Raw genomic sequence first — 26,515 nt, 5'->3', positions numbered from 1 at the left:
CTCGAAGAATTCTGGGCTCAGAGAGTTACAAGCCCCAGCAACCAGTAAGTAGCAAATGACAGCGCTCAGAATTCTTCGAGGGCAAAGAATGTGCCTCGACTTTTGCTTTAAACGTATAGCATCCGTGTAGTCTTACAAAAGTGTCACAGTGCTCAAGCGTGGTGAAACGCAGCGGGCGAATTAGGATTTCCTGTTAAATGAGCAAAAGAAGGCAAACCCGGGTTTGTTGCCGGCCGTGGGATTTGCTGTCGAGCAAAGGCCCAGATGGCCAAATTCCAAGGCACCGACCCCGCCACGAGAACAGGGCCGCCGCGCCCCTCGGGCAGTGCGCAAAGCCGTCCGCCTTGCGCGCCGTCGGGCCGCCTTCCCTTGTGTCCCCTGGGCGCCTCCCGGCTGCGTTCCTTCTGCCGAGGCGGGGAAAGACCTGGCATTCGGGCACCTCCCCGCGGATGACACCTCCCGGCTCCTGCCCTGGGCCAGGCCCCTCCCTCGGCCACCCCTCTCGGCAAAGCCCCGTCGGTCTGCGGCGCCCCCGGCATTCTCAAGAGAGGCTGCTCGGGCAAGCTGCGTCTCCGCCCGTCCCTTTAAGGCACAGCAGCTACAAGGGAGTGCCGGCTGCCCAGGTGCGCAGCGAGTGGCAGGAGGAGGAGGAGGCACAAAAGCGCATCATCCCGGCCGGGAGTCACCCTCTGCTTGGGGGGGGGGGGCTGGGAGGGAAAAGGCGCTTGCATCTCTCCGCGGGAGGGAGCACTAAGTGATACCCGAAAGCGCACCCCGTCGGCTGCTCAGGAGGACACTCGACGCGCACCAGCTCCGGGGCAGCCCAGTCTTCTGCGCGGCTGTCTCCTCTCCAGCGCCCAAGTCCCACTCTGCCCGAACCTGGGTGGCTCTCTGGGCGGTGGGGCCCCGATCCTAGTCTCCCGACTGCCGGCGCCGCGTTGTTCCAACCGCACGTCCAAGGCAAGCTCTGATCACCGACGCCACCCGCGGTAACAGCGGCCCGCTCCGTTCCAAGGGCGCCAGACGCCGCCGATCCAACCTACCCCAAGTCACCTCTCCAAGGATCGCTCTCCAGCCTTGCCCGCGAGTTTCCCGGCGTCGGCACCTGAGCCCTTCGGACTCCGAAGCCGCCTGGACCCCTGATTGCCCGCAGCCACCGAGGGAGCCTTGGAGACCCTCCGTCGGAAGGCAGCCGCGAGCAGCGAGGCTGGCGCGTCCGCATCGCCAAGGCTGCCCGTCGCTTCCTTGGGACCTGCTGCCCCGCCGTCGGTGGCAGGGCCAGAGCCTGGGATGACAGCCGAGAGCCCCCAGCGGTCGACGTGCGCCGCGGGCCAGGCCGACTCCGAAGGCGGCTCGGCGTCCAGGCTCGCCGCTCTCGTTAAGGTGGAGCCGTCGGCGCACGGGGAGGCTTTGGAGCCGGAGCCGTCGGAAGAAGAAGCGGCGGCGGCGGCGGCGGCAGGGGGAGAAGGCCCGCGTCCCGGCGGCCGTCGCAGGAAGCGCCCGGTGCAGCGCGGCAAGCCCCCGTACAGCTACATCGCGCTCATCGCCATGGCCATCGCGCACGCCCCGGAGAGGCGCCTGACGCTGGGCGGCATCTACCGCTTCATCACCGAGCGCTTCCCCTTCTACCGCGACGGGCCGCGCAAGTGGCAGAACAGCATCCGCCACAACCTGACGCTCAACGACTGCTTCGTCAAGGTGCCCCGCGAGCCCGGGCGGCCGGGCAAAGGCAGCTACTGGGCGCTCGACCCGCACGCCCGGGACATGTTCGAGAGTGGCAGCTTCTTGCGGCGCAGGAAGCGCTTCAAGCGCAGCGACTTGTCCACCTACCCGGCCTACATGCACGAGGCGCAGGCCCAGCCCGTCGGGCCGGCCCTCAACGCGCCCTACGCGGCCCCCGCCGCCCTCTGCTACCCGTCGCAGCCGCCCCTCTTCAGCCTGGGCCCGCTCATGCAGCCCAGCCCGGAGCTGGTCCACCAGCAGCACAGCCCCGACGTCACCCCTTCCCCTGCCAACGCCTGCTCCTTCGCGGGCACAGCCGCCTACCCCAGCCAGGGCTGCGCGGCGGGGCCTGGCCTGCACAGGCCCCACAATGCCATGCCTTACTCCTACCCGCTCTCCAGCACCCAGCAGCTGCAGGTGAACCAAGGGACCTACTCCCAGAGTGGTGGCAGTGGTGGCGGCCACCTGTTTGGGGCCTCTGCCCGCCTAGGGATGCCCACCTCGCCCACCCTGGGGAACGACGCTATGGATTTCTATGGCAGGATGTCTCCCAGCTCCTACGGTTCTTTGGCTCATGGCTACAACGCCAGCGGGCAGCTTGGTAGTCCGGGAGCCTACTTGCGCCATGCGGCCTATTCCAGCAACATGGAGAGGTTTGTTTCTGCCATCTGAATCCAAGAAGGGACTTGGTTTGGCGGAAGGCAGTGAGATCTGCGGCTGTGCCCGCCTGTTGGTGGCCTGCATTATCGTATCCTAATGCTTCATTGTCATGAGCGCATTACTTTGCGCTGTTGGGTGGGCTGTTGTGGCGTGCGTCTGCCCAGTGTGACAGCACCCAGTGAGTAAAGGGCCTCAGAGGATCCGGACAATGGAGAGAGACGTGGTCCGCAGTTCTTGGCCGCCAGAAAGACCTAGGATCTGTGAAGCTTATGCACTATAGGATAGGAAGCTAGTGATATTGGTGGGGCCTGTGTTGTGTTTACCGAGAAGGCAGAGGGAAACCTTTGTAGGCAAGACTGTGAAGTGTGAAAATACAACTTCTTCAAGCCAAAGGAAATGTAAAATATTTGGGTTTCTCCCACCTCTGGGCTTTCGTCTTCCTGTTTGCTTTTGTGGGCTCCTTAGCTTTCCAAAATTAAACGCTGCAGCAGTAATTTCAGCCGATCTCACTTTCCAGTCTTTTGGTTTAGCCGGATTACTAGGAAATTATGAAAAGCTACTAGGTGTGTGCTTCATATTCTCAATTCCAGGTTTTCAGTGACTCACAAGCACATCTGGACAAATAAATACACAGTCAATGAATCATACTTCCTTTTGGGTACTTAAGGCAAATGCTCTGTATAGTTCTCTATATAGTTTTCTTGTGGTTTTAGGAATGCAATAAATAACTTTCCCCACAAATTTTGTCAGACAGTTGTTCTGATTGCAGCTGATGACTTTTAGTTGGGTGAAATTTAGTTAGGCAGGCAAGGGAAACCTCAGTGCGCTAATTGTTCAGTGACTTTCTTTAGCCTCGAGTCAGATTTCTTCTGTTTTTCAGGGTTTAGAAATCTGTAATTAACATCCTGTATAGTTAGATGGGAACATGTTTGTTAATTGCTTAAAGATTAGATGTAGGAAAGCTTCCAATCCACTCCCATGTATTCTTCATTCCAGGAAACAAATGCCGTAAAACAAGACAGCTCTTTCCCCATATCCAACATACTTAGTTTTTCTCTCCTTCCAACTTGGGTTGTTACTTTCTAGAAATGCTTAGTCCAAGTCCAGTGTACTCGTGTTTTTATAACCTCTCTCTTTGTAATACAAAAACCAAAGGGTTTATTGGAAAAGGCACCCTGCAGTCTGCAATCTGTTTGCAACCTGGAGAATTAGGCTTTACCTTTAATATTGAAAATGCAGTGGAAGGGTATACAGTCGCCACCCTCTCACCTGTTTCTTCATGTGGGGAAGAGATGAGTCTAAAAATCACTGAAGGAGTGGGATGGGCAGTGCAGGAACTCCCCAATCGGTCACTGCATCATTAATGCTAAAGGTAAAGTCGAGTTCTAGAGGTAATTTATCTGACAATCCTAGCTCAAACATGTGCTAACATTATTATTAGAACTGGTGTGGTCAGGGATTTAGTGGGCTGAGCACTTTTCAGATACCAGACAAGGACAGATCCACACATGCAGGTCAATAATACTAACAGGGTTCCATGCACTGTACCATTTCATATATTGGGTACAGAAATATACGAGTGCTCTCGTGTGTGTGTGTGTGTGTGTGTGTGTGTGTGTGTGTGTGTGTGTGAGAGAGAGAGAGAGAGAGAGAGAGAGACTTGTATGTTAAAGACAAGAGTTTCAACTAACTTATTTTTCTACACATAGAGAGTTCTTTACACAGGGAACACTGAAACTTAAAACCCACACGCACACATACACCTGCAGCTTGAAGCGGTAGAATCCTGTGAATTCTGGACCGTGATTCGCATGCAAAGAGGGCATGATCTGCAAGCATTCCTTGGGAGTATTTCTCCTTAAGGGCAAAGGAACTGCCTTGCTGGATCAGTGGAAGGACCATAATTCAATGGTAGAGCAGAGATGGTCCCAGGTTTGAGCTTTGCTATTCCCAGGCAGGGCTGGGGACACCTCTCTGAAGCCCTGGAGTGGGGCTCCCATTCTACCTAAACAGTACTAAGGCAGGTGGACCGATTGTCTTAACTGCGGCTGCCTGTGTTTCTATATAGAAAGAGCCACTTGGGTTTGTTGTTATAGTGTAGAAAAGCTCTACTTACAGAATATGAAAGGGCTTGGTAGGAGACCATCTACCTTGCATGTAAAACATCCCAAGTTCAATCCCCAGTATGAGAAAGACTCCCTGGAGAGCCATAGCCAATGTAGACAATTCTGAGCTAGATGGCTCTCTTCTCTGATAAGGCAGCTTCTTAGGTTACGCATGTTTCCATATCAGACCAAGAACCATTCTTAAAACAGTGACAAGCTTGAAACCTCTGGGTTTTGGCAAGCAGGGCATGATAAGAGTGATAGCCTTCCTTCATTCCTGGCACCTGCTGTTCAGAGGCATACGACCAGCCAACATGACTACTTCAATTATGGTGGCAAATAACTATTTGCAAGCTAGTCCTCAGGGTATGTGGTTCCTCAACAATCCTTTTCTAAAGTTATCCAAGCTACTGACCACTGCCAGCTCTTATGGAACGTGAGTGCCCACCATAAGTTAATTATTGTGCTGTGTGAAGAAGTGCTTTCTTTGGTCTGGCTTGATCCTACTTGCCAATCAGATTCATTGGGTTCTAGTGTTTCAATGGGGAATTTTTTTTTATGTTATTATATGCCACTGATTATTTTTTTGTCCATGTGTATAGTGAAGAATGGGTTGCAGTTCCAGATTTCTACGGTGTACCAAAATTCTGAAAACGTTTGTGCCAAAATGCCAGCAGATTATTTGATATGAATAAATAACACGCATTGGGCAATTTTGCATATTCTTACAATTTTTACATGCTCTTGGCTATGTGATATGTTTGGGTTTCGTTTAATGAATGTTTGGAATTTTTGTTTTGCTCCTTTTTTTTGTTGTCATGGACCTAAGGAAGGGGGGGCATACAAAAGAGCTGCAGAACAAAGGGGGAAGAATTGGATATTCTAACTGAATAAACTCCAGCCCCAAATAGTGGAACCTTCCCTTCAAGTCCTCTTAAGTTTTTGAGCTTTCTGTCAAAAAACAAGCAAAACCACTCTACATGTTCTGTCCCTAACCATAAAGCACATAATCAAGCTTTTTGTTTTATTTTCAAAAAAGGAAAGCTCGTCAGTGGAATCTACAAACATATAAAAACTCTGTAAAAATGCTTTTTTAAAAAACGTTTTGAAAAATACATTGAATTTTGCATAGCTAAATGTCACCATCTAGTGTCACATTTGTATATTGCACTTCACAACACATTTAAAATGTTTTATTTGTAGCTGTATAATTCTGAGTCCTTTGAATCACTGGAGATCTAATCATTTACAGTGCAGCAAATTATTTTTCTAGTTCTCTTCCAAGATGATTCATAAGAATTCTAGGTGATCTTTGAACCAGGCTTGAACAGAGTGCCGTCTACATTCTACTGAAGTCAGTGGCAGAACTTGCTGGCATCGCGTTCTGGGTTGCATGCACAAAAGTGACAGATCATGGTGGATTGTCTCATTTCCTTTCCACAAATCCAAAATGTTTTGTGACTGGGTGCTTCACAATTCTTTCCCTCCTTTTCTTGCTTTTCCAAGACACCATTGTGTAGGCTGCTTGCAGCAGAAGCACATTTAGTCCTTGTAGCAAGGACTCTCAAGAGGTTGCAAACTTCTGGACGCAGCAATAGGAGCACTGGGAGGGCCTTTTATCTGTTTACAGGCAACAGACAGGGTTGGCCAACTTCTACAAACCACTCCATTCTCTAGGGTGGGCAGACTTCAGGTTTCCAGGACCCCCTTTTGCTTTTTACTAGAACCCCCGAGCAACTATAAACCCTGGTGCAAAAGACATACCGGTACATTTAGAATGAATTCTGAGTGCAGGAATTTGTTTTGAGTTGCAGATCAGAACTGAGCTCACAGTCCTTCCAGAAAAAAAATAAATCTCTTCTGGGTTACTCCCGCCCCACTCTCACACACTGCATTCTTTATTTCGAAAGCATAATTTTGGGAAAACGGGAGTTGTGTTCTTATTGCTATTGTTAAACCATTGGGAGTCAGAAATCCTTACTCATCTTCTGCAAGTTATCAGGGGCTTGCGGATATGGGAACAAAACGTAGGTCCCAGCCCAGTGTTGCTCGGGACCTTTCCCACTTTAAATGTGGGATCTACATTTTGCTCTGGTGTGGAGCAAGTCCCACTAGATCTACCAAATCTACCAGTACCTTCTCTCCATTGCTCATCTTCAACCAAGGCAATTGAAGGGAATCTTTCTCAGCTAGAGAGCCACATTCTTTTCTAGGGAAATCTTCCAGAGGCCACATTGCAGGAGCCATAGACAAAAGAAGATATATCTTACAATGGTCATAGCCAGGATTTTTTTCTGGGGGGGAGGCTTTTGTTAGAGGGGGCAGAACCTCAGATTTGTATTGATTTGTGTTGATTTAGGGTTGACAGCTGCCCCCTGCCCCCCTAGCTATGCCCATGACTCTTATCTTTGTAAAGGTAAAGGTACCCCTGCCCATACGGGCCAGTCTTGCCAGACTCTAGGGTTGTGCGCCCATCTCACTCAAGAGGCCGGGGGCCAGCGCTGTCCGGAGACACTTCCAGATCACGTGGCCAGCGTGACATCGCTGCTCTGGCAAGCCAGAGCCGCACACGGAACGCCGTTTACCTTCCCGCTGGTAAGCAGTCCCTATTTATCTACTTGCCCCCGGGGGTGCTTTCGAACTGCTAGGTTGGCAGGCGCTGGGACCGAGCAACGGGAGCGCACCCCGCCGCGGGGATTTGAACCGCCGACCTTTCGATCGGCAAGCCCTAGGTGCTGAGGCTTTTACCCACAGCGCCACCCGCGTCCCTCTTATCTTTGTACAGTAGGCTAGTTATATAGAAATAGAATAGAAAATAGAAATACTTTATTGTCACTGTACCACTTGTTTACAGTGAGATTAAACAAGCCCCCCCTCGCTCCCACAATCTCTCAGTCCTTGTTACACTCTGTGTGCTGTCATACGACCACCAACCCTGAAGATCAGCTGCAACGTTGCTGTCTTCCATTCAGCAGCCTCACGGCCCATGGGTAGAAACTGGTCTTTCTACACACCACCTCCATCATCTGTTCAGGTAAGCAAGAAACATTATCAGAGCAGAAGGACATTCCATCTAGGCAACGCCCCCCCCCCAAAAAAACATTAAAAGGAGGGTGCCAATTAGGGCCGTGTGGGATTGTGTGGCCTGAGGAGACTCCCAAGGGCCAGCCAAAAATCCTTGGAGGGTTGCATCCAGTTCCCAGGCCTGAGATTCCCCACCCAACAAGAAGGAAAAAGAGAAATGAAAGAGAATGGGGAAGCCGTGAGCAAGGGAAAGATGTTCCATAAGGTAAAGGGACCCCTGACCATTAGGTCCAGTCGTGGCCGACTCTGGGGTTGCGGCGCTCATCTTGCTTTATTGGCTGAGGGAGCCGGCGTACGGCTTCCGGGTCATGTGGCCAGCAGGACTAAGCCACTTCTGGCCAACCAGAGCAGTGCACGGAAACGCCATTTACCTTCCCACCGGAGCGGTACCTATTTATCTACTTGCACTTTGACGTGCTTTCGAACTGCTAGGTTGGCAGAAGCAGGGACCGAGCAACAGGAGCTCACCCCGTCACGGGGATTCGAACCGCCGACCTTCTGATCAGCAAGTCCTAGGCTCTGTGGTTTAACCCTCAGTGCCACCCTACACGTTAAAGATGGAGCCCAGGTCCAAAATGGCTGGTGATGACTAGATCTTTGGGGAACTGAGCAATTTTATCCCCTTCCCGCCACGTGTCTCCTGTAATATAGTTGGCATCACCCAGCAGTAAAGACTATCTGGATGTTGTGTGCTCGGATGGTGTAATGAAGATATTCATGGGGGTGGGCTGCCGAGGACCACTTCTGCTTCCTGAAAGATTTCCTCAAGAGGCAAGCTGGCCAATTTTAATGGGTGGAACTGTGTGTTAAAGGTATGCTTGTGTTTTTTTAATTTTTATTCCAAGTGTATTACTGTAATAGCAAAGGAAAACAAAATGATTAAAGATGGCCTTCGAAAAGTGAGTAGCAGTTTCTACTTTATTACCGTAAATTGTAAACTTTGGCTGTATCACACAGACACACATGCTGAGATTTTGGCAAAATACACATTCATTTAAGCTGAATTGATCCACGAAAGGCATATCATTAATCAACTAAAATGTCATTCAAATATACGGAAATATATAAAATTGTATTTGTACCTCTGGAAAAACAGCAGATGGTGCTCATTCCACCCTGTTTCAGTAAAAAGCCCAAGAAGGCTTCTCTTCCCTCCAGATTGGTAGCTGCTTGCACCTCCTTCTGCTCATATTCACAAAGCAAGCAAAGTAATGGCCTTGTGTTACTTCATAATCTGGCCATAGGGTACCCATCACCACCCCTGTTATATCCAAAGCCACAGGTAAATGGTAAAGGTAAAGGACCCCTGGATGGTTAAGTCCAGTCAAAGGTGACTATGGGGTTGCGGCGCTCATCTCGCTTTCAGGCTGAGGGAGCCGGTGCTTGTCCACAGACAGCTTTCTGGGTCATGTGGCCAGCAGGACGAAACTGCTACTGGTGCATAGAGGACCATGGCAAGTGCCAGAGTGCACAAAAACGCCGTTTACCTTCCCGCTGCAGCGGTACCTAATTATCTACTTGCACTGGTGTACTTTCGAACTGCTAGGTTGGCAGGAGCTGGGACAGAGCAACGGGAGCTCATTCCGTCATACGGATTCAAACCGCCAACCTTCTGATTGGCAAACCCAAGAAGCTCAGTGGTTTAGAGCACAGCGCCACCCACAGCCACAACACACGGTCCAGTCCTGATGGACCAGATTCTTGTGTCACAAGAACAGGGGAAAGCCCATGACACAATGAACACTGCAGCTGAAGATCAGTAGTATCAGGCAAGGGGCTCTTTCTGGGAACTTTGTGTGCCATAACTGATCTCCTGATGAACCTCAACATTCCCTGGAACAAGGTTTGAATACGTACCACTGTTCTAAAGAATCTGGAACTGGTCACAGTCCGAGCCAGTACAGTTCAATAAACTGTGTCATGGGTTCCAGACCTCACTCAGTTTTGTCCCATTGTGCATTTACGTAAATGAGACGAAAACACTAGATGGCATTCTTCTTTCCCATACTGCCCTTCAGCTCAGAAAGGCAAATAGGGCGGTTGTGTGCAGCAGAGAGTTGAATGAGGAAGTAATGTATATTTTTCTGTTTCTTGTCTTCCCCTTTATATCTTTCTTTAACTGGAAAGCAGATGGTACAAGCAAAGGGTGTTGTCTACCTATATGCAGACACACATTTATTTCTCACATTTATTTCTCTATCCTTGGGTTATAATATACCACTTTGGGCTGCTGGTGGGCGCCCACAGGGTGGAATGCTCCTCCACACAAATACAAATAAAAAATGAAAAATCCTGCATACGAAACAGTAGCAAATAGAAGATTAGGCTAGCTTCAGTCTCCCTGACATCTAGTTTCTATGTAGCAGACAATTTTCATTTTCATTTTAATTCATTCACAGGAGTCCCCACTTACATTCTGGCGCAGGTTTCATAGTGGAAAATGGGACTATGCACACTCACAAACAAGGAAATTGGAATCTACTGTATATTTTTGAAAGTGGTTTTGTCTTTCTGCTCGTTTGTTTTCTGTAAGTTTAGACAACTCTCTACGTATCGCCAAATTTGGCATGAGGGTTCCCAAAGTGGAGGTGATGGTGTTCATTGTGTTTGCTCTTCACCCCCCATTTTGAATCAAAATGGCAGACCTTTGGCATGACTTTGCCCGTTTTTCGACATAGTTTCATCTGCCTCTTGTGACAGCACCACCAAACTCCACACAGAGGTTCCTGAGGTGGGGATGGGCATCTATGTTGATGTTTGGGTGGCAGATGCCATTTTTAATCAAGATGGCAGACTGAAATGTGACTTTGATGTGACCACACCCAAGCTTTGTCATGGGTTTGTGGGATGTGATACTTAAGTAGCAGTCAAGTACAACATTCCTTATTTTCCTATAGTGGACATGCAAGGGGATGTTTGGTCCAGCCAGTCGAAAACTTCCTGTTTCCTCCTGGCTGGGGCATACTTTCTTTGCATGTGACTGTCAGGTGTGCGTGCAGGAGCCAGGCCCTGTGACCAATAGGACTCTGCAGGACTGGGGCCTTCCTAAGTTTGTTCTGAAGAGGCAAGGCGCGGCCACACAGGTGAGGCCAATTGGTAACTCACAGCACCTGGTGGCAAGAGCCGGGAAGGAATATAAGGTCAGCATTTCCCCTTCAGTTCTTTGCCACAGCAACATGTTCCCTCCCTTTCTGTGTTTGACTCCTTGCTTCTCGGACCCCTAACTTCATGACTCCTTGCTTCTTGATCCCCAGACCCGACTTTGTGACTTCTTGCTCCTTGATCGTCGGACCCTTGGCTTCTTGACTCTCGGCTCTCTGACCCTCGGACTCTTGACTTTCTGACTCCTGGCTTCTGGACTCCCATTCCTGCTCCCACCCCGCCATCTTGCCCCCAGTCCCAACGTCCCCAGCCGGGACTTCGATCGCCTGTGAACTGGACCGTGACAGTGACTAGAGGTGGGTGTGACCTTACAGTACCTGTGCAGGTACAAAAGCACTAGGCATGCAGCACCCTCCCTCTCTTTCCTCTTTGGCTTCCTCCATCATTGGACCAGCAGCTTTTTAGCTAGAGATGCTCTGTTGGCTTTCACCAAACAAAGGGACTATCTCCATATGGGATAGACTCACATGTACATACTTTGTAACTATGTCTGCCTTCAGGGATCCATCTGTGAACTGAATGTGTGAGTAATTTTCTTTTATATACTTTAAACAAGACTGTGGCGTGTTTATTCTTTTAAGGGGGATATAAGAGGAATTACCAGGAATCTGATAGAGAGGCTTAAACAAGCCTGCAAGAGCTACCTGCTGTGCATTTAGAAGGGGAATGTAAAACTCTGCTAAGTTATAGAACTTGCTAGCGCAAGTTAGGAAGGTAGTATTGAACATCCTCTCCTGCCTCCTTGAACATTCCAACAGGGATATCGTCACCACCCCTAGCACAAGGGTTCCTGAAACGGGGTCAGGGTCTTTGTCACTGTTTGGATGTCACTTATCATTTTGAATCAAGGTGGCGGGTCGAAACATGACTTTGGATTGACTTCACCTGATTTTTGATGTTGACAGGTCCAAATTGCACAATGTTTTAAAATCACAATATGTTTTGGTTTCTAAAAAATACCTGGGCAGCGCTGGGCACTTTCCACTATTAGGGAATGAACGAGGGGCATGCAAAGATAAAGTCTCTTTCCAACTCCCTTTTCCTTATCGCTTTTCATTTACCCGATCTGACCTGGGGGAGTCTTGCCACCAGACCATTTGAAGGGCCCTTTCCCTTCACCTCCTCCATTCATATAGTTTCCCACTGACAAGTTCAGCTGCTCACCCCATCTGCATGATAGGGTGAGCTCCCATTGCTCTATCCCAGTTTCTGCCAACCTAGCAGTTCAAAAGCATACCAGTGCAAGTAGATAAATAGGTACCGCTGTGGCGGGAAGGTAAACATCGTTTCTGTGTGCTCTGGCTTCCATTCTGGTGTTCCAGACGTGGTTTAGTCATGCTGGCCACATGACCCAGAAAGCTGTCTGTGGACAAATGCTGGCTTCCTCGGCCTGAAAATGAGATGAGTGTTGCACCCCATAGTTGCCTTTGACAGGACGTAACTGTCCAGGGGCCCTTTACCTTATATACATAAACTGAAGTATTGTGAAAAGTGAAAGAGTGATGAACATGTCATGAACAAAACTTCTATATTTAACTATTTTAAAAGCACGCCAACACAGTTTATATACTGAGACCTGGCTCCTTTGAATGGGGCATGTGGCCATAAGTGGAAATAGGCTTCTTTCCTTCCCTACTGCAAACAAAATGGCGATGTTGTGCTCAGGTAAGGAGCCAATAGAAATAGGGATGTGGTAGTACCCACATGACAAAACCAGCCACCAGGGCAGATTGTGCTAATAAGCTTCCATGCTAGATGCATAATGTGTTGTTTTTTATTATCAGATTTTCTGCATTATGAGGAAATCCAGATTAAATGTAGGAAAAGCAAATAAACTCCAGCCTAAAAATAAACTCAATTGAAAGAGAGGATGAGAGGGAGAGCTGTTGTGAGCTTGGGATCTTATAGGTTCAGGAAGGCTCTTTCTGAAGATGTGATGCAAGGTGTCTGATGTGAACTCTAATATTTGTAAGTAATCCAAATACTAAAAACGCAGTTAAGTGTCTGTTGTCCTGACTGAGGAAGCCAAACTCGGGTAGTGCTGGCTCCAGAATTTATAATCTCATGGGGAAATTGGAAGCATGTAACAGAACTATTGAGGGTTTCAGGGATTATGACTTCCAAGGAAATTGCAGAAAGGTGACAGCAGCAAAGGCCGCTGGCTTTTATTGCTCACACAAGAATAGCAGGTATCATGTATTCTAACAGTGTTTCAAGTTGAACAGTGAAAAATTACTGCCAATTAAAGCAAGCCATAGAACTTTTGTTCCAAATGATCATTTTCCACGGACTGAGGAATTTCTCCTGGTTCTTCTGATCTTGGTGTCTCCACTGGTTCTGAAAAGGAAGAAAACATTAAGTTATAAAGGTTTCTGTTTGGTTGAGGCAGTCCCAGCAATAATCAACACAACAATGGCGTAGCGTGGGGGTTGGGGCCACAGGGACAGTTGCCCCGGGTGCAAAATTGTTAGAGGGCGCAAAAATTCAACACCTGGTGCTGCCTCAGTACAACTGCGTACTTCTGGGCGCTATTGAAAATGGCTTCTCCATGCAAACCAGGAAGTGACCTCTCCAGACGATGGAACGACTCTTCTTATATCTGTGGCTGCAATCTCCTGGGTGACGTGGAAGCCATTAGGCAGTTGAATGTGCATGCGTACTTCCTCCATTTCCTTTCCACCCACCCCCTCTGTGCAGCCCAGGGCACAGGCAACCCACGCTATGCAACTGCAACACAATAATATCTAGTATTCACAGTAACTACTAGTTACGGCAAAACAAAAGGTCGATGGCTAACACAACAGTTTGTCTTGATCAAACATATGGGCCGGATTCTACAAATGATCCCCGTTAGTGGAAGCCAATACAAGAGCTTTTGCTGGCACAACAGGGCATTTTGCCCTTTCTCCCCACCCCCACCTCCAGCAAGCCCTCCCCATTGCTTGAGGGGGCAGGAATCAGGGGAACCCCCAAACAGTAGCATGAAGATTGTTCTTCCTGACGAGCTAAAATGCTTGCGCTGCAAGAACGCTCCCCTGAGCACTATGTTGCATTCATCCCTATGGCCCCAATCTAGCTAAATTTTACACTCTCCCTGTAAGTTATTAAGGTTTCTTCATTATTTTTCATTACCTGTAACAACATCAACAATTCATATTAGCAGGTATGAAGGGGAAGAATATGGAGAATAATTAGAACAAAAACTCTTTGTATTCTCCCTTTGTATAACAAAAAGCAATTCAGAGGCCAGGAGGCTTCCAATAATTAAATCATGTTGTCGTTTCAGATAACTGCTTAGCTTTAGATTGTTGGGGCAACCCAGGCAGTTTCTAAAACAAAGCAGCGAATAGTTATATTTATTCAGTGTTCCTGCAGCTTTATGATCCAGGAGCTTGGGGCAAAGCAATGGATTTGTGCTATGTGTTAGGGCCGATTCAGTTCCAGCAGTAAAGCTGGAGCAACGACTGAATCCTTATTTGATCCAATTGACTAGTGAGCCCTGAGATAGTTACTGGGGTAAGCAGAGGTAACAAAATGCCCCCACTGTTGGAGGCAGCACGTCTCTGAATACCAATTTCTGGGCATTGCAGGTGGGGAGAGTGCTTTGTCCAAACTGGAGCAAAATGTGGATTCACATCACTGTGTCTTCTCATTCATGTAGGGGTGTACACACGACTCCAGTCCATCCCAGTGTTGTCCCACATCACTATCCCTTTAAATGCAGGGCTTTTCCTCCAACCTCTGTTGGAGATGTGGTGGAGAAATAGGAACAACAATACACATGTGGTGGAGGTGTGAGGAAATTAAGAAATTTTGGATAGTAGTACATGAAGAACTAAAGATGTTGAAAATATCAATAACAAAGAAAGCAGAGACGTAGCTCCTTGGATTGATAGATGAAGAGATACCACAGGGGGGGGGGTTATTCTATATGCAAGTACAGCTGCTAAAATAGTGATTGCTGCTAGGTGGAAGTCACAAACTATACCCACAAAGGAGGAATGGATTTGTAAACTAAATTAATATTTAATTTTGGCAAAATTAACTGCTATAATAAGAAATCAGTTGAATCAAAAATTTAAAAAGGAGTGGAAATGTTTTGATGAATATATGGCAAAATATTGCTCAAAAAAAGACACGCTAATATGCCTCGATTAAAATGTGAAGTACTGGATGGAAGGAAAATTAGTAAGGAAAGATAATAAGAATATATAGATGATTTGAGAAGATTGTAGAATGCAAAGATTATTGTAAATTGTATAATGTGGAGGAAATCGAGTGGGGGCGGAGGGAAGTGGGAGGAAGGAGAAAAGAATAATATGATGGATTGAGGAAATATAAATGTAAATGTATGGGGCGATGGGGAAGAAATGGTGTTGGCTTTGGTACATCTGTATTGTGATGTAATATGTGAAAACCAATTTTTAAAAAATGCAGGGCTTTTCCGAATCAGAGAAATCCTGCATTTAAACCGAGAAAGGGCTGTCCCACCCAGACCAAAGGATGGAGTCCACATTTGTTCTAGTGTGGACCAGTCCAAAGTCCCTTAAAAAAGAAGAAATCTGAATGAATATGCATCAAAACAACCAGTGATGTCTAACGGCTCTGCAAACAAATCGGGGAGAATGATCAACAAACAGGTCATCAGGAAGCACACATTCATTCTTACAGATTGCGGGATCCTTACCCATGGAGAAAACAGCACTTCTGGCTGGGGTTGCACCAGCTGTTTCCTGCTGAGTGCACAGCTCCTCAGCAGCACTCGCAAGGGGGACTCCTTCCGCTAGTTCCTTCTGAGTATACAGTTCTCCAGCTTCCAGAAAAGGGATAGAAGACTTCGCTGGGAGATCTAGACTCTTCTGGGCCGCCTCCTCCAATTTAGTCACCTGTAGCTCAGGCTTTTCTTCCTCCACCACTGTTTCCTGCTGAGGTTCTTCCTGTGGTTCTGGAGCCTGCTGCTGGCCCCTGCCCCTGCCCCTGCCTCTCCGGGCCCCTCTTCCCCTTCCTGTTGGCCTGCTCCTCTTCTGCTCCCTGTAGTACACAAAAGGCATTTTGGTATAAAGGGATCTGATGGATTGCTTTGAAGGGCCCTGCTTGCAAGGATGTTCACGAGAATCGGTGGTGGGCTGCTTTTGAAACTCTGCCTTTCATTTTTAACAACAGGTTGGCTTCCGTGATGATGGTTCAGTAAGAGCACAGGGAGGGAAGGACAGAATTTAATCTAGGGTGAGGGATTCAGCCGCTGAGTATCCCAGGACCAAAATACATTCAGTTGCAGCTGAATAGGAAGCATTAGCCCAGGAGTATATATGATGATGGGATGCAGGTGGCGCTGTGGGTTAAACCACAGAGCCTAGGACTTGCCGATCAGAAGGTCGGCGGTTCGAATCCCCGCGACGGGGTGAGCTCCCGTTGCTCGGTCCCTGCTCCTGCCAACCTAGCAGTTCGAAAGCATGTCAAAGTGCAAGTAGATAAATAGGTACCGCTCCGGTGGGAAGGTAAAAGGCGTTTCCGTGCGCTGCTCTGGTTCGTCAGAAGCGGCTTAGTCATGCTGGCCACATGACCTGGAAGCTGTACACCGGCTCCCTTGGCCAATAAAGCAAGAAGAGCACCGTAACCCCAGAGTCGGCCACGACTGGATCTAATGGTCAGGGGTCCCTTTACCTTTACCTATATATGATAAATTATATTAATCTTCTTATATCTTATAGTGTGGTGGTTTGTTTGATTTTTCGGTTATTTGTTTGTTTGATTGTATGTTTGTTTACTTGTATGTACGTCTGTTTTTCATAAATGTATTTATTTTAAATTAATAAAGATATATTTAATAATAAAAAGGAAGTATTAGCCTGCAGGAGGGAGTGGTTGGCAGCTGAACCTTGTTGCTAATCCCTTCCCCTACAAACTATTCCCCCACTCCCAAAACTTCCCCTTAACTACTCCCCTCTACAGCCCAAGGGACCCAATTTCTGAAAGATAAACCCAAGTCTAGGATAATAGTGCAAATAACTGCAGTCCTGTACAGACAAGACCACTGGACTAACATTACACATAGCTGAGGTATAGTGTGGTTTTTAAGTCCAGCAAGCCTTTAGCCTTAAATTTCAAATACATGCTTGAAAACATGCAGGCAATGCCTAGTGCAGGGCTTCCCAAAGTTGGGTCTCCAGCTTTTATTGGACTACAATTCCCATCCCTGACCGCTGGAGCTGGAGACCCAAGTCTGAGAAACCCTGGCATAGTGACATCTTAGAAACTAAATGGGCAGTTGAATAAAATTTATAGGGATAACAGCACCATCCCCTTCTAGAGTCCATATCGACAAGGGGGTTTACGACCTCAATGTTGGATCAGGACACCCCCATAGTACAGCCACTATTAAAGGTTCATTTGTTCAACAATTAAAGTCCTACATGATCTGAGTTCAGACCGGAGAAATCCAGGTCGGTTTCTATCCATGCAGCACTATTTTTAGTACGAATGGACCAAAATAGTGGAACCCATGCTAAATAAATGTCCCAATTAAAACTACTACCACTAAAGTAGTAAACATGCCCACCTCATTTATCAAAATCAGGTTTATTAAGGTGGCAGGGTCAAGTAATGCAAAAGACCTAAAATCTTTCTACAGGGAAGCAAATTCCCTTCTTAATAATGCACAAACTTATAACATATATTATTAATCCAATTATATATATTATTCCAATCCTCATTGCCGTAGCATTTTTAACACTTACTGAAAGCAAAATTCTAGGCTACAATGTCACCACTGTCATCCTCCTAATTTACCTCAGGACCCATTGGTGAGTGTTTTTTTCTTCCGCCTCAGCTTTTCTTTTTCTGAGAAGCTCTCGGTCTCTCAAATGGCGCGTGACAGCAACCTCTGCAAGAGCAAAGAAGCAAGTAGAGGAAGAGACGACTCCAGAAAGAAATATAATTTGATGAGATGGTTGCAAGATTAGAGGATGGTGCCACCTTTCAGCCTGAGTGTCGGGTTAGGAAGATGAACAGAAAAGTCTTGTTCATATAATGGATGTTTGCAGTCAATGTGCATTGGGGGTGGGTGGGACTTCAGCAGCAGGCCCCACCCCCAACACACGGGTGGCACTGTGGCCTAAACCACTGAGCCTCTTGGGCTTGCCGATCAGAAGGTTGGTGGTTCGAATCTGCATGAAGGGGCGAGCGCCCGCTGCTCTATCCCAGTTTCTTCCAACCTAGCAGTTCGAAAGCATACCAGTGCAAGTAGATAAATAGGTACCGCTGTGGCAGGAAGGTAAATGGCATTTCTGTGCACTTTGGCTTTTGTCATTGTGTTCCATTGTGCCAGAAGCGGCTTAGCCATGCTGGCTACATGACCCAGAAAGCTGTCTGTGGACAAACGCCGTCTCCCTCGGCCTGAAAGCGAGATGAGTGCTGCCCCCCATAGTCACCTTTGACTGGACTTAACCATCCAGGGGTACTTTACCTTTACCTTACACCCACTTGGCCACATGAATAGATATTAGGAGTGCACAGAAGCTTTATTTGAGCATTCAGATCCAATCCCCCATCCATGAACTGGAGGAAAAAATAGGAAGCCTCCGGTGACTCCTTGTACCATTTGCATACCCTCCAACATTTCTTTGATGAAAATAGGGTTGCCCAATCAATCAATCAATCCACTGTCTATCTGACTGGTTTGCCCCAGCCACTCTGGGCAGCTTCCAATATATATAAAAACATAATAAAACATTAAACAATAAAAACCCCTATACAGGGCTGCCTTCAGATGTCTTCTAAAGGTTGTATAGTTACTTATCTCCTTGACATCTGATGGGAGGGCTTTCCACAGGGTGGGTGCCACTACCAAGAAGGCCCTCTGCCTCCCTGTGGCTACACATTTCACAGAAGGCCCTTGGTGCTGGATCTCAGTGTCCTGGCTGAATGGGCAGGGGTGGAGATGCTCCTTCAGGTATACGTTTAGGGCTTTAAAGGTCAGCACCAACACTTTGAATTGTGCTCGGAAACGTACTGGGAGTCAATGGAGCCCTTGTCCTATCCTGAGCACCCAGCTTCAGAAATATGTAGTCAAAACCTGGCAAAGGCTAAATAGGGTATCTGGTTCAAGCGATGGCAGTCAGGATAGATCATTGCACTTCACCTTCTTGTCCCCTGGGTCTAACTTCCTATTGTATGGTGAAACCTGGTGGACACAACTGAAACAAATTCACACACACACACACACCTCATCCAATTAGGTCACCATGATACATACCATGTCAGCATGTTCATCCAGGATCAAATTCTGGATAATGTCTTTTGCACCATTAACTATCCTTGCATTCAGCAGCAAAACTTTAAAACCCCAGGCTGTCATACAAGTTACTAGGATGTTGTTATTAGGCAGATAGCCCATAAGGCAGAGTGACCACGGAGCTATGCCTCTTCTGATGTCCCTGCACCCACAGTTTTTCAAACACCCGTTTCCTGGGGTTCTGTGCTGCTGAGATGAATTTGTCCTCCATTCAGATATGCAACTTTGAGTGAAGACAAATGTGTCATTAAGAGTTGAACTGACCAGAACAAACAAGTTTTCTAGGTAGAGTATGTGTTCAGTAGCCTTACATCACACTTCAGTTGTGTACACGCACTATACCTTTAGAATACTCAAACAATCCCGGTCACTCTAGTTTTCCCCTCATGGTTTTACAATTCCCAGTAGCCCTCAACAAACTACAATGCCCAGAATTCTTTGAGGGGGGAAATGTCTTTTGAATGTGCTTTAACCGTAACATTGTGAATGCAGCCTTAAAAAAAACCATGGTATTTATATTTTCAGGTTTTTAAAGACTGTGAAGAAGGGGCTGAAATCTGAACGATCCTGTTGCACTTGTGCATGCAATCCCTATGCATGCCTACTCAAAAGTAAGCCCCCACTGAGTTCCATGGGACTTACTCCCAGGTAAGTGAATATAGGAATGCAGCCTAAGAAAATTTGGGAAAGACATAACCCCAACATTTCCCCCCCAAAGGTAAAAAATAGGAACAGTTTTATCAGAGACACGTGCCAGAAGAATAGGCGCAGCCCCTGTTAAATAGGGTCTACTGGAGAGAATGTAATTCTAACAGAATTGCATTAGAAGATTCCCCTTTCCCAGAATAATATTTGTTACCTGGAACTGCATAGTCCTCCGCTGCGACCACTGGCTGCTGTGGATTTTCAGAATAGGAATGGTCTTTTTCTAAGCTTTCCATTTTCAGTTTCTTAATTTATAAATATATATGAAAAGGAGTTTAATTCCAACATAGAATCATCTGACACATGTACCGCTTTAGTGCTAAATGAAGAGTTTCAGGAAAAAAGAAAAACTACACGCCCAGAGTATCTTATCTGCTCCGGACACTGGTATGTTAATACTTCTTTTCCTTATCATGCTGCAAAGGTGTTTAAATTCATGCTCATAGCTCATGGCATAGCTCTGCCAAAGCATTAACATGCCCCTCCTGACAAACACTGCGTTTTCAAAAAGACATACTGTTTGCAATGTATTTTTATTGATTTAATGCCTCCCCTTTGCTACACCCACGGATGAGATGTTGTTTGGGAGTGAATCAACCTACCCATCTCCCCCGCCAAAGAACAACAACAAAAGAGGACACCAATTTTTATTTTAAAAATTATGTTTCATGGAAATTGATACATACAGTATATATTTAGTAATGATTGTAACAGAAAGGAGGAAATACTTTCTAGGACAGGGTAAATAGAAAACTTGCTATGTAAGTACTGCAGGGCTGTGCCTCAGGTATTTAATTGACAATGCATACGGTACATTAAAAGCATAAATTCACAAGCATACTTCACTACATAAAAAAGGAAGAATCTCACCATAGGAAAAGTATAATAAAGTAGACCTTTGTGTTACAAAAAGATCTGAAACATGAATGGGCCACATCAGACTAAAAGTATGTGCAATGGCACCATACTGACATTCCCCAATTCACAAATTTTCGGTCATTTTTTAAAAATGAAAATGTTTGCAGCTACCTTTCAAAGGTCCTTCTACATCAGTATTTCGACTTCTCCCCCACCACACCCCCGTCCCTTGGGCACCTCCCTTGTGCTCAAGACAGATTATTCTGCTCTTCTGCAAAGGTGGGGCAGACTTTACAAGTCACAGTGGTAGATGGGGCAGCTGCAAAGGGAGTTCTGTACATCTCCTGCTTTCTCTGATATGCAGAAGGAAGGCACAGCATTCACAGTGGAAGCTTGCAAAAATTAAAAAGGAATCCCAAACAGCCCATTATGGCACCAGACGCAAACTCTCCCTCTCTGTAGGCTCCCCCAAACAACCTAAATACGGAGCATTTATTATGATTTGCTTGCACAATGCTTACAGTGTTGTTAGATTATATCATTTTTAAGTGAACATTCATTCCCATTTGTTTGCGGGGGTGTTTATATGACGAGCATCTAGCCTGCTTTTATCCTGATTTGATTGTGGGGTGGTTTATACGTCTTCCTGTTCTTTTGTTCATCCCACACTTTTCAATACATTTCCCCATCACTTGCCAAACCTCCTTATTCTTTTTTAATGTGGATTTGTTATGTGGTGGGTGGAGGACCTTTTTCACCCTGCAATGCCTTCTGCTAGCCCACATGCTAGCCACAGTGGGGCCAGGAACAGAAGTAGGGGGCAATGAATGTACATTTTACCTTCGTACAGTAGGCTAGTTTCTGCACACGCTTGAACATCTCTCTCTAGCCTTCATCCAGGCAAGCAAGACTGGGGAGGGGCATGATCTGGTAGGTGACTGAGGAGAGTGGGTGAGGAGAGGCCAGAAAGAGAAGCTGGACACCAGGACAAAAGTGTATTTTCCACATTTAGGGACAGAAGGTCTCAAGACACAATGGAGTGTGTCTGCAGGGGTGAAGTCAAACCACTGTGTTAGCAGCACCAAAGTGAGCTCCCTGGGGTGCAAGACTGAGCGGCTGCCCAGGCAACAAGACCCTCCTCTTGCCCTCACTGATGTGGTTCTAAGGAAAGCAGAGCAATACGTTTGGCACCAGCTTGGCTGTAGGAATTGCCAGTAGTACAAGGTGCCATCCAACCATCTTAGGGACTCCACTTGGGATTGGTGTAGGGGTTACTCCTTAATCTTTTTTCTCCTGAAAATATCCCAGAAGACAGTGGAGGTTTAGGATCAGTTTTTTCCTTCTCCCAGGCTGGCAAGCCCCATCTGCCCACCACTTCCCTCTACATCTATGGCATATGCAGAAACTGCCTTCTTGGCTATTGGACTCATTATTAGTCTCATTCACTCAATCTGCCGGAACCTGTCTTCGCATGCAGGGGAAATCCCTAACTGACCGAGGGTTTGAGACCCATTGGCTACCCTCACCTGGTTTAGCCAGTCGAAGCCATTCATGGGGTGTGGCTGCTATCACATCCTGATAGCTTCTAGGAGCCACAGGTGAAAGCTGAGTGTAGGGTGGGGACCAAAGGTGGACAAACTACCCCAGAAGGAGCATGGCGTGTCCCCCACCAGAGCTACTACCCCTCCCCTAAAACCCCATACACCCCACAGAGCACTGTAATCTACAAACCTACATTTCCCAGTATGTACTTAAACCCCTCTCACAAAAGAGTGATAGCCTAGGGCTCTCCTGCACAGGAGAGTCGAAAGTTCAGTTGTTCATCCTAGGAACTTAGGATGTACAATTCATTTGAAGCACCATTAAAAGTGTCAGTCGCTATTCATATTCACATGAAGGCCTGCCTGACACATCTGGAAGCACTCAGAGCAAGAGTGACCAAATTCTCATTACAGTCTGCTGAAGACTGATAATACATTATGACCGTGACTCAGCAAAATAGCCAAAGATGACAGGTCAAACTAGATAACTTTCCCCCCTTCCAGCCTATGGAACAAAAAAAGGGCACTTTGCCTGCTACAAAGTGACAGAAATTATCACTGAACCCTATTCACAACCCCACTCCAGTCACTCGCAGTTCCCAAACCAGGTGGGAGTTGAGCTTTGTGGTTGGACCCTAAAAGCTGCTTGCAGGGCAATACTGGCAGGGAAGAACTGGCAGGGAGGGGAAGGGCATGGCCGTAGCTGGGGGGGGGGGTAGCTGGGTTTTTTGCCCCGGGTGAAGCCTCCAGAGGGGCGTCACTGAGGCTTCCAGCCTGTGTGCCAAACTGGGTCTTTGACCTGGGTGAAATAAAGCCCTGTTTCGTCCTGACAAATGATCAGATTTTTAGTTCTTAAACTCTGCACGTGCTCAAGTATCTCTCATTGCTGTAAAATAGAACCCAGTCTGCTTAACTCCATTAGGTTGTGCCTTTGGTGAACATAGAAAATGCAACTCTTAACAGAGGAAGCTTTTTTCTATGTAGATCAGGTGGGCAGCGACCCAAGATAGGATATTTTTCTGTTATTCAGCTCCATTTATGAAATTCTCCCCCAAAAGAAGCATCAAATTCCCCCTTCACCCTGGCTATTGGTGGACAGTTGCTGGGATATTTTTTTTTTTTAAGCTTTTTAATACTGCTGCCCTTATTGTTTAATGATGTAGTAGACAAATTGTGTATTTTTTGATATTTTGAGAGCTCAACTATTGGATGGCACAGCTCCCTTTCTCTGCCACCTTCCAGTACATGCTATTTCTTCCTTACAACATCAGTAACAGCAGACCTACCTAGAGAAATCCTTGTAACAGCCTTGGCTATTTCCCCTTCATTAAACAGAATACTGTGCCATATCATTCTGTAGCATGAGCATCCCCTGCTGGTGAAACAGGTGTACTGTGATAGAGCAAGGTTTCTCAAACCGGGGGCTAAGGTAGGCAGGACCCATCTGTGGGCCTTAGGCCTGCCCACTGCCTCCTTCCTTGCTTGTCATGCCTTTTGGCTGGGTTAATGCCAGCACCAGCAACTCCTTGCATGCTGAGTAAAGGTGGCAGGGAGACAGAGAAGATCCAGGGAAGGCAGGCAGGCAGGCCTCTGAGGGGAAAGGGATAGAGATGCTGAAGGATATTAGTGCAGTACAGTAAAATAAAAGTTTAATATATGTTAATATTATTTAGTTGAACTGGGAATACAAAGGAAGGGAGTAAGAGAAGAAAGCTGCTATTGGAGGAAGAAGTGAATGTAAAAGGACCAGTGAGGAGGGGTGAAAGAAACCAGCAGGGTGTGCAGATAAAGGACAAGAGCAATAACCCTCTCACTAATGTAAGGGAAGGTCTTGTGAACTGCAGAGTGTGTCATGGACTAGTTTATATTATTTGCAGAATTACTGCTGGCAACAGACCTTCTAAGGAGTCCCCCTTCCTCCAAAAACGCCAGTCAACACTTGGGAGACCGGGTTGCTGACCTCTAATTTATCTTTCTATTTCATCTCTAACTTTCTCCTTCACAGCAGGGAAGTCAAGGCTCCTCTGGTAGGGTGAGGAGACGCAAAATAAGAATGCAGGTAAGAGCAATGTTTGAGAGCAGGACAGTGAGTATCGGTCCCAGTGGTTTTGAATTCAAGGCAAGGGAGGACAGACACCTGCACCACCTTTGGTAGGTGTGCAAAACTAGAATTTCAGCCGGTGCTGCGTTTGGTTTGGGTTTCAACTCGTGCATGACAAGCTGCACTTGCCAAAGCACACAAACCCTTCTTCGATTTGACTTTTAAATCACAGGAGCCCTAATCTATTTAAAATAAACACACACACACCACTCTGATATTGAGCTGACCCTGCTTCTGTTCACAGCTAGAAGTACCCCCTGCTTTAAACTCTGTGAACACAAATGAAAAAATAAAGGATTAAGCTGCCTACCAAATATCTGGGGAGCAACAACAGGAAGACTATTGTCTTCATCTCCTGCTTGTGGATGCAACTAGTTGACTGTGTGAGAAACACGCTGGGCTACACAGACCTTTAATCCAGCAGCACTCATCTCACGTTCTTAGGAGGACAGCAGTTAACACTGTACCCAAAACCCCACTGGGACCAAAGGCCTGTGTCATGTGGCCAGAGGGCACATCCTTCAATAAGCATGCATGCATAGAACACCAAAGCAGGAAAGGGGAACCAGTGGCCCTCTGTTAGTTAAGAACATATGAAGAATCTGCTGGATCAGGCCACTGGCTCATCTGGTCTAGCATCCTGTTGTCAGAGTTGTCCCCAAGATCTCACTCCTGGTCAGTCACCACCAGCTTAGAACCCATGAAATGAAGATGTCTTGTGCTAACATGCTTCATTTTACATTTGTTCACAATGGATTTAATTTGCCATTTTGCCGCTCATTCACTTAGTTTGGAGAGGCCCTCTTGGACTCCAGTTCCAGTAAGGATAGCCAATGATCACAGCTGATGGGAGATGGAGTCCAACAACTTCTGTAGGGCCAGAGGTTCCCCATTTTTATTGAGAATATTTCTCCATTCGTGAATGGCTCAGCTGCTCCAGAAAACCCAGCCCCAGAAGCAGCACACAGAAATGGAGGTGCCAAGGGCAGCATACCCATCCCTAGTTGTTGCCACAAGGAAGACAGAACCATTGTGATGATAAATGAGCTAGTTCCCAAGGGAGGAAGGCGGCCATGGTGGAGCTGGGCAACGGACCATTATTGATCTGGGAGAAACAGTTCCTTGTTGTTTTGAAACACTAAAGTGGGGTTCTGTATGCGTGTAGAATGTTACACTTTTTGAAACATCCTGCAACAATCTTTAACGGCCTTACAGGTGATCAGGCTGGCCTTTGCAAGAAGTGAAGGATAAGCTAATGTCTCTCCCCATTCCATGAACAAAAGCTGACTAGTCAGACTGCTGAATTTTACTTCAACACAGAAAATGGAGACAGTGCACACAGTGGCAGATAGCTTAGGGCAGGCATGGTACACACACCATAGTTCTCCAAATGCTCCCTCCTGCTCTTTGCCCATGGCATCTGCAGCCTGAGGCAGATTCCCCATGGTAGGGCCAGCCCTTCAGGTGATCCGTAACATTTTGTTAACTCCTAATGTGAAAGGCTATAGCATCAAAAAACTACTTGGCTGGAAGCTGTGGGTGATAATTTCTCCATGAAGCAAGAGCCATCACTACTGTATCAGTTGTGATTGCTTTATCCATATTTCTTTCTTTTGCATGCAAACTCCTCTGCTTTCAGCCTTTTGTTACCTTTTCATGCAAACCATTGTGCCTTTTACACCTTTTACAATGGAGCTCCTTCAATCTACAATAGCTTCCTATTCTTTATCTTTCAGGTACCTCCTCCTAATAATTTAAATCCTTTCAGAAAAGCTTCCTAGCCTACAGGTATTAGGTTGGGTTTTTTTACACTTTAACTCTCCTGCTGTGCACTCAATCCTATGCAGATTCACACATAGGATATTTGTCATCAGATCTCAACCTTCCTTTCTCCCCTAAAGGGTAGATCAGAGCCATGGCAAATGGACAGAAGCTTAACATTTTTTCACCAGTGCACCTCTCCCCCCCCCCCCCCCAATTTCCAAGCTATTTACCCATGTATTTTCCCCAGCAAGAGTAGTATCTTAGGGAGGTATTTTAGACTGGGCAATAAGGGAAAAGGTCCTGATCCAGTTTCTTTTTCCCCACTCATCCTTCAGCAACTTTAAGAAAATGCCAGGAGATATTATCACAGATTTTTTGAATTTGAATAAGGTTGGGCCTGGAAGCTGTACGCCAGCTCCCTCGGCCAATAAAGCGAGATGAGCGCTGCAACCCCAGAGTCGGTCACAACTGGACCGAATGGTCAGGGGCCCCTTTACCCTTTATGGGCCAAAACAGATGT

General features: G+C 46.8%; 2 protein-coding genes across 2 annotated transcripts; one reads left to right on the top strand and one right to left on the bottom strand.

The window, feature by feature from the left end:
• The first annotated feature begins 457 nt into the window (after positions 1-457).
• Positions 458-5,222, top strand: FOXE1 (forkhead box E1). The gene has a single exon (XM_028712822.2). It carries the CDS (start codon positions 1,291-1,293, stop codon positions 2,392-2,394), a length of 1,104 nt encoding a protein of 367 aa, XP_028568655.2. The 5' UTR covers positions 458-1,290; the 3' UTR covers positions 2,395-5,222.
• Positions 5,223-12,862: 7,640 nt separating this feature from the next.
• Positions 12,863-20,245, bottom strand: HEMGN (hemogen). Its single transcript, XM_028712661.2, has 4 exons — positions 19,886-20,245; positions 17,523-17,616; positions 15,421-15,764; positions 12,863-13,070 (listed from the first exon to the last, which is right to left on the bottom strand). Exons 1-4 carry the CDS (start codon positions 19,965-19,967, stop codon positions 12,976-12,978), a joined length of 615 nt encoding a protein of 204 aa, XP_028568494.2. The 5' UTR covers positions 19,968-20,245; the 3' UTR covers positions 12,863-12,975.
• Between the last annotated feature and the right edge of the window lie 6,270 nt (positions 20,246-26,515).

The sequence above is a fragment of the Podarcis muralis genome, chromosome 17 (assembly GCF_964188315.1).
Source record: "Podarcis muralis chromosome 17, rPodMur119.hap1.1, whole genome shotgun sequence".
Lineage (NCBI taxonomy): Eukaryota > Metazoa > Chordata > Lepidosauria > Squamata > Lacertidae > Podarcis > Podarcis muralis.
Note: the sequence above shows the minus strand (reverse complement) of the source record. Positions and strands in the feature narration are given on the sequence as shown.

What these genes read in the sequence shown, in the direction of transcription:
- HEMGN (XM_028712661.2), bottom strand. Translation starts at nt 19,967, where the DNA reads ATGGAAAGCTTAGAAAAAGACCATTCCTATTCTGAAAATCCACAGCAG. An exon ending in GGAGGACTATGCAGTTCCAG is followed by an intron (nt 17,617 to 19,885) that starts GTAACAAATATT and finishes TTGCTCTTGCAG; the next exon opens with AGGTTGCTGTCACGCGCCAT. An exon ending in AAGTGCTGTTTTCTCCATGG is followed by an intron (nt 13,071 to 15,420) that starts GTAAGGATCCCG and finishes CTTCCTTTTCAG; the next exon opens with AACCAGTGGAGACACCAAGA.
- FOXE1 (XM_028712822.2), top strand. Translation starts at nt 1,291, where the DNA reads ATGACAGCCGAGAGCCCCCAGCGGTCGACGTGCGCCGCGGGCCAGGCC.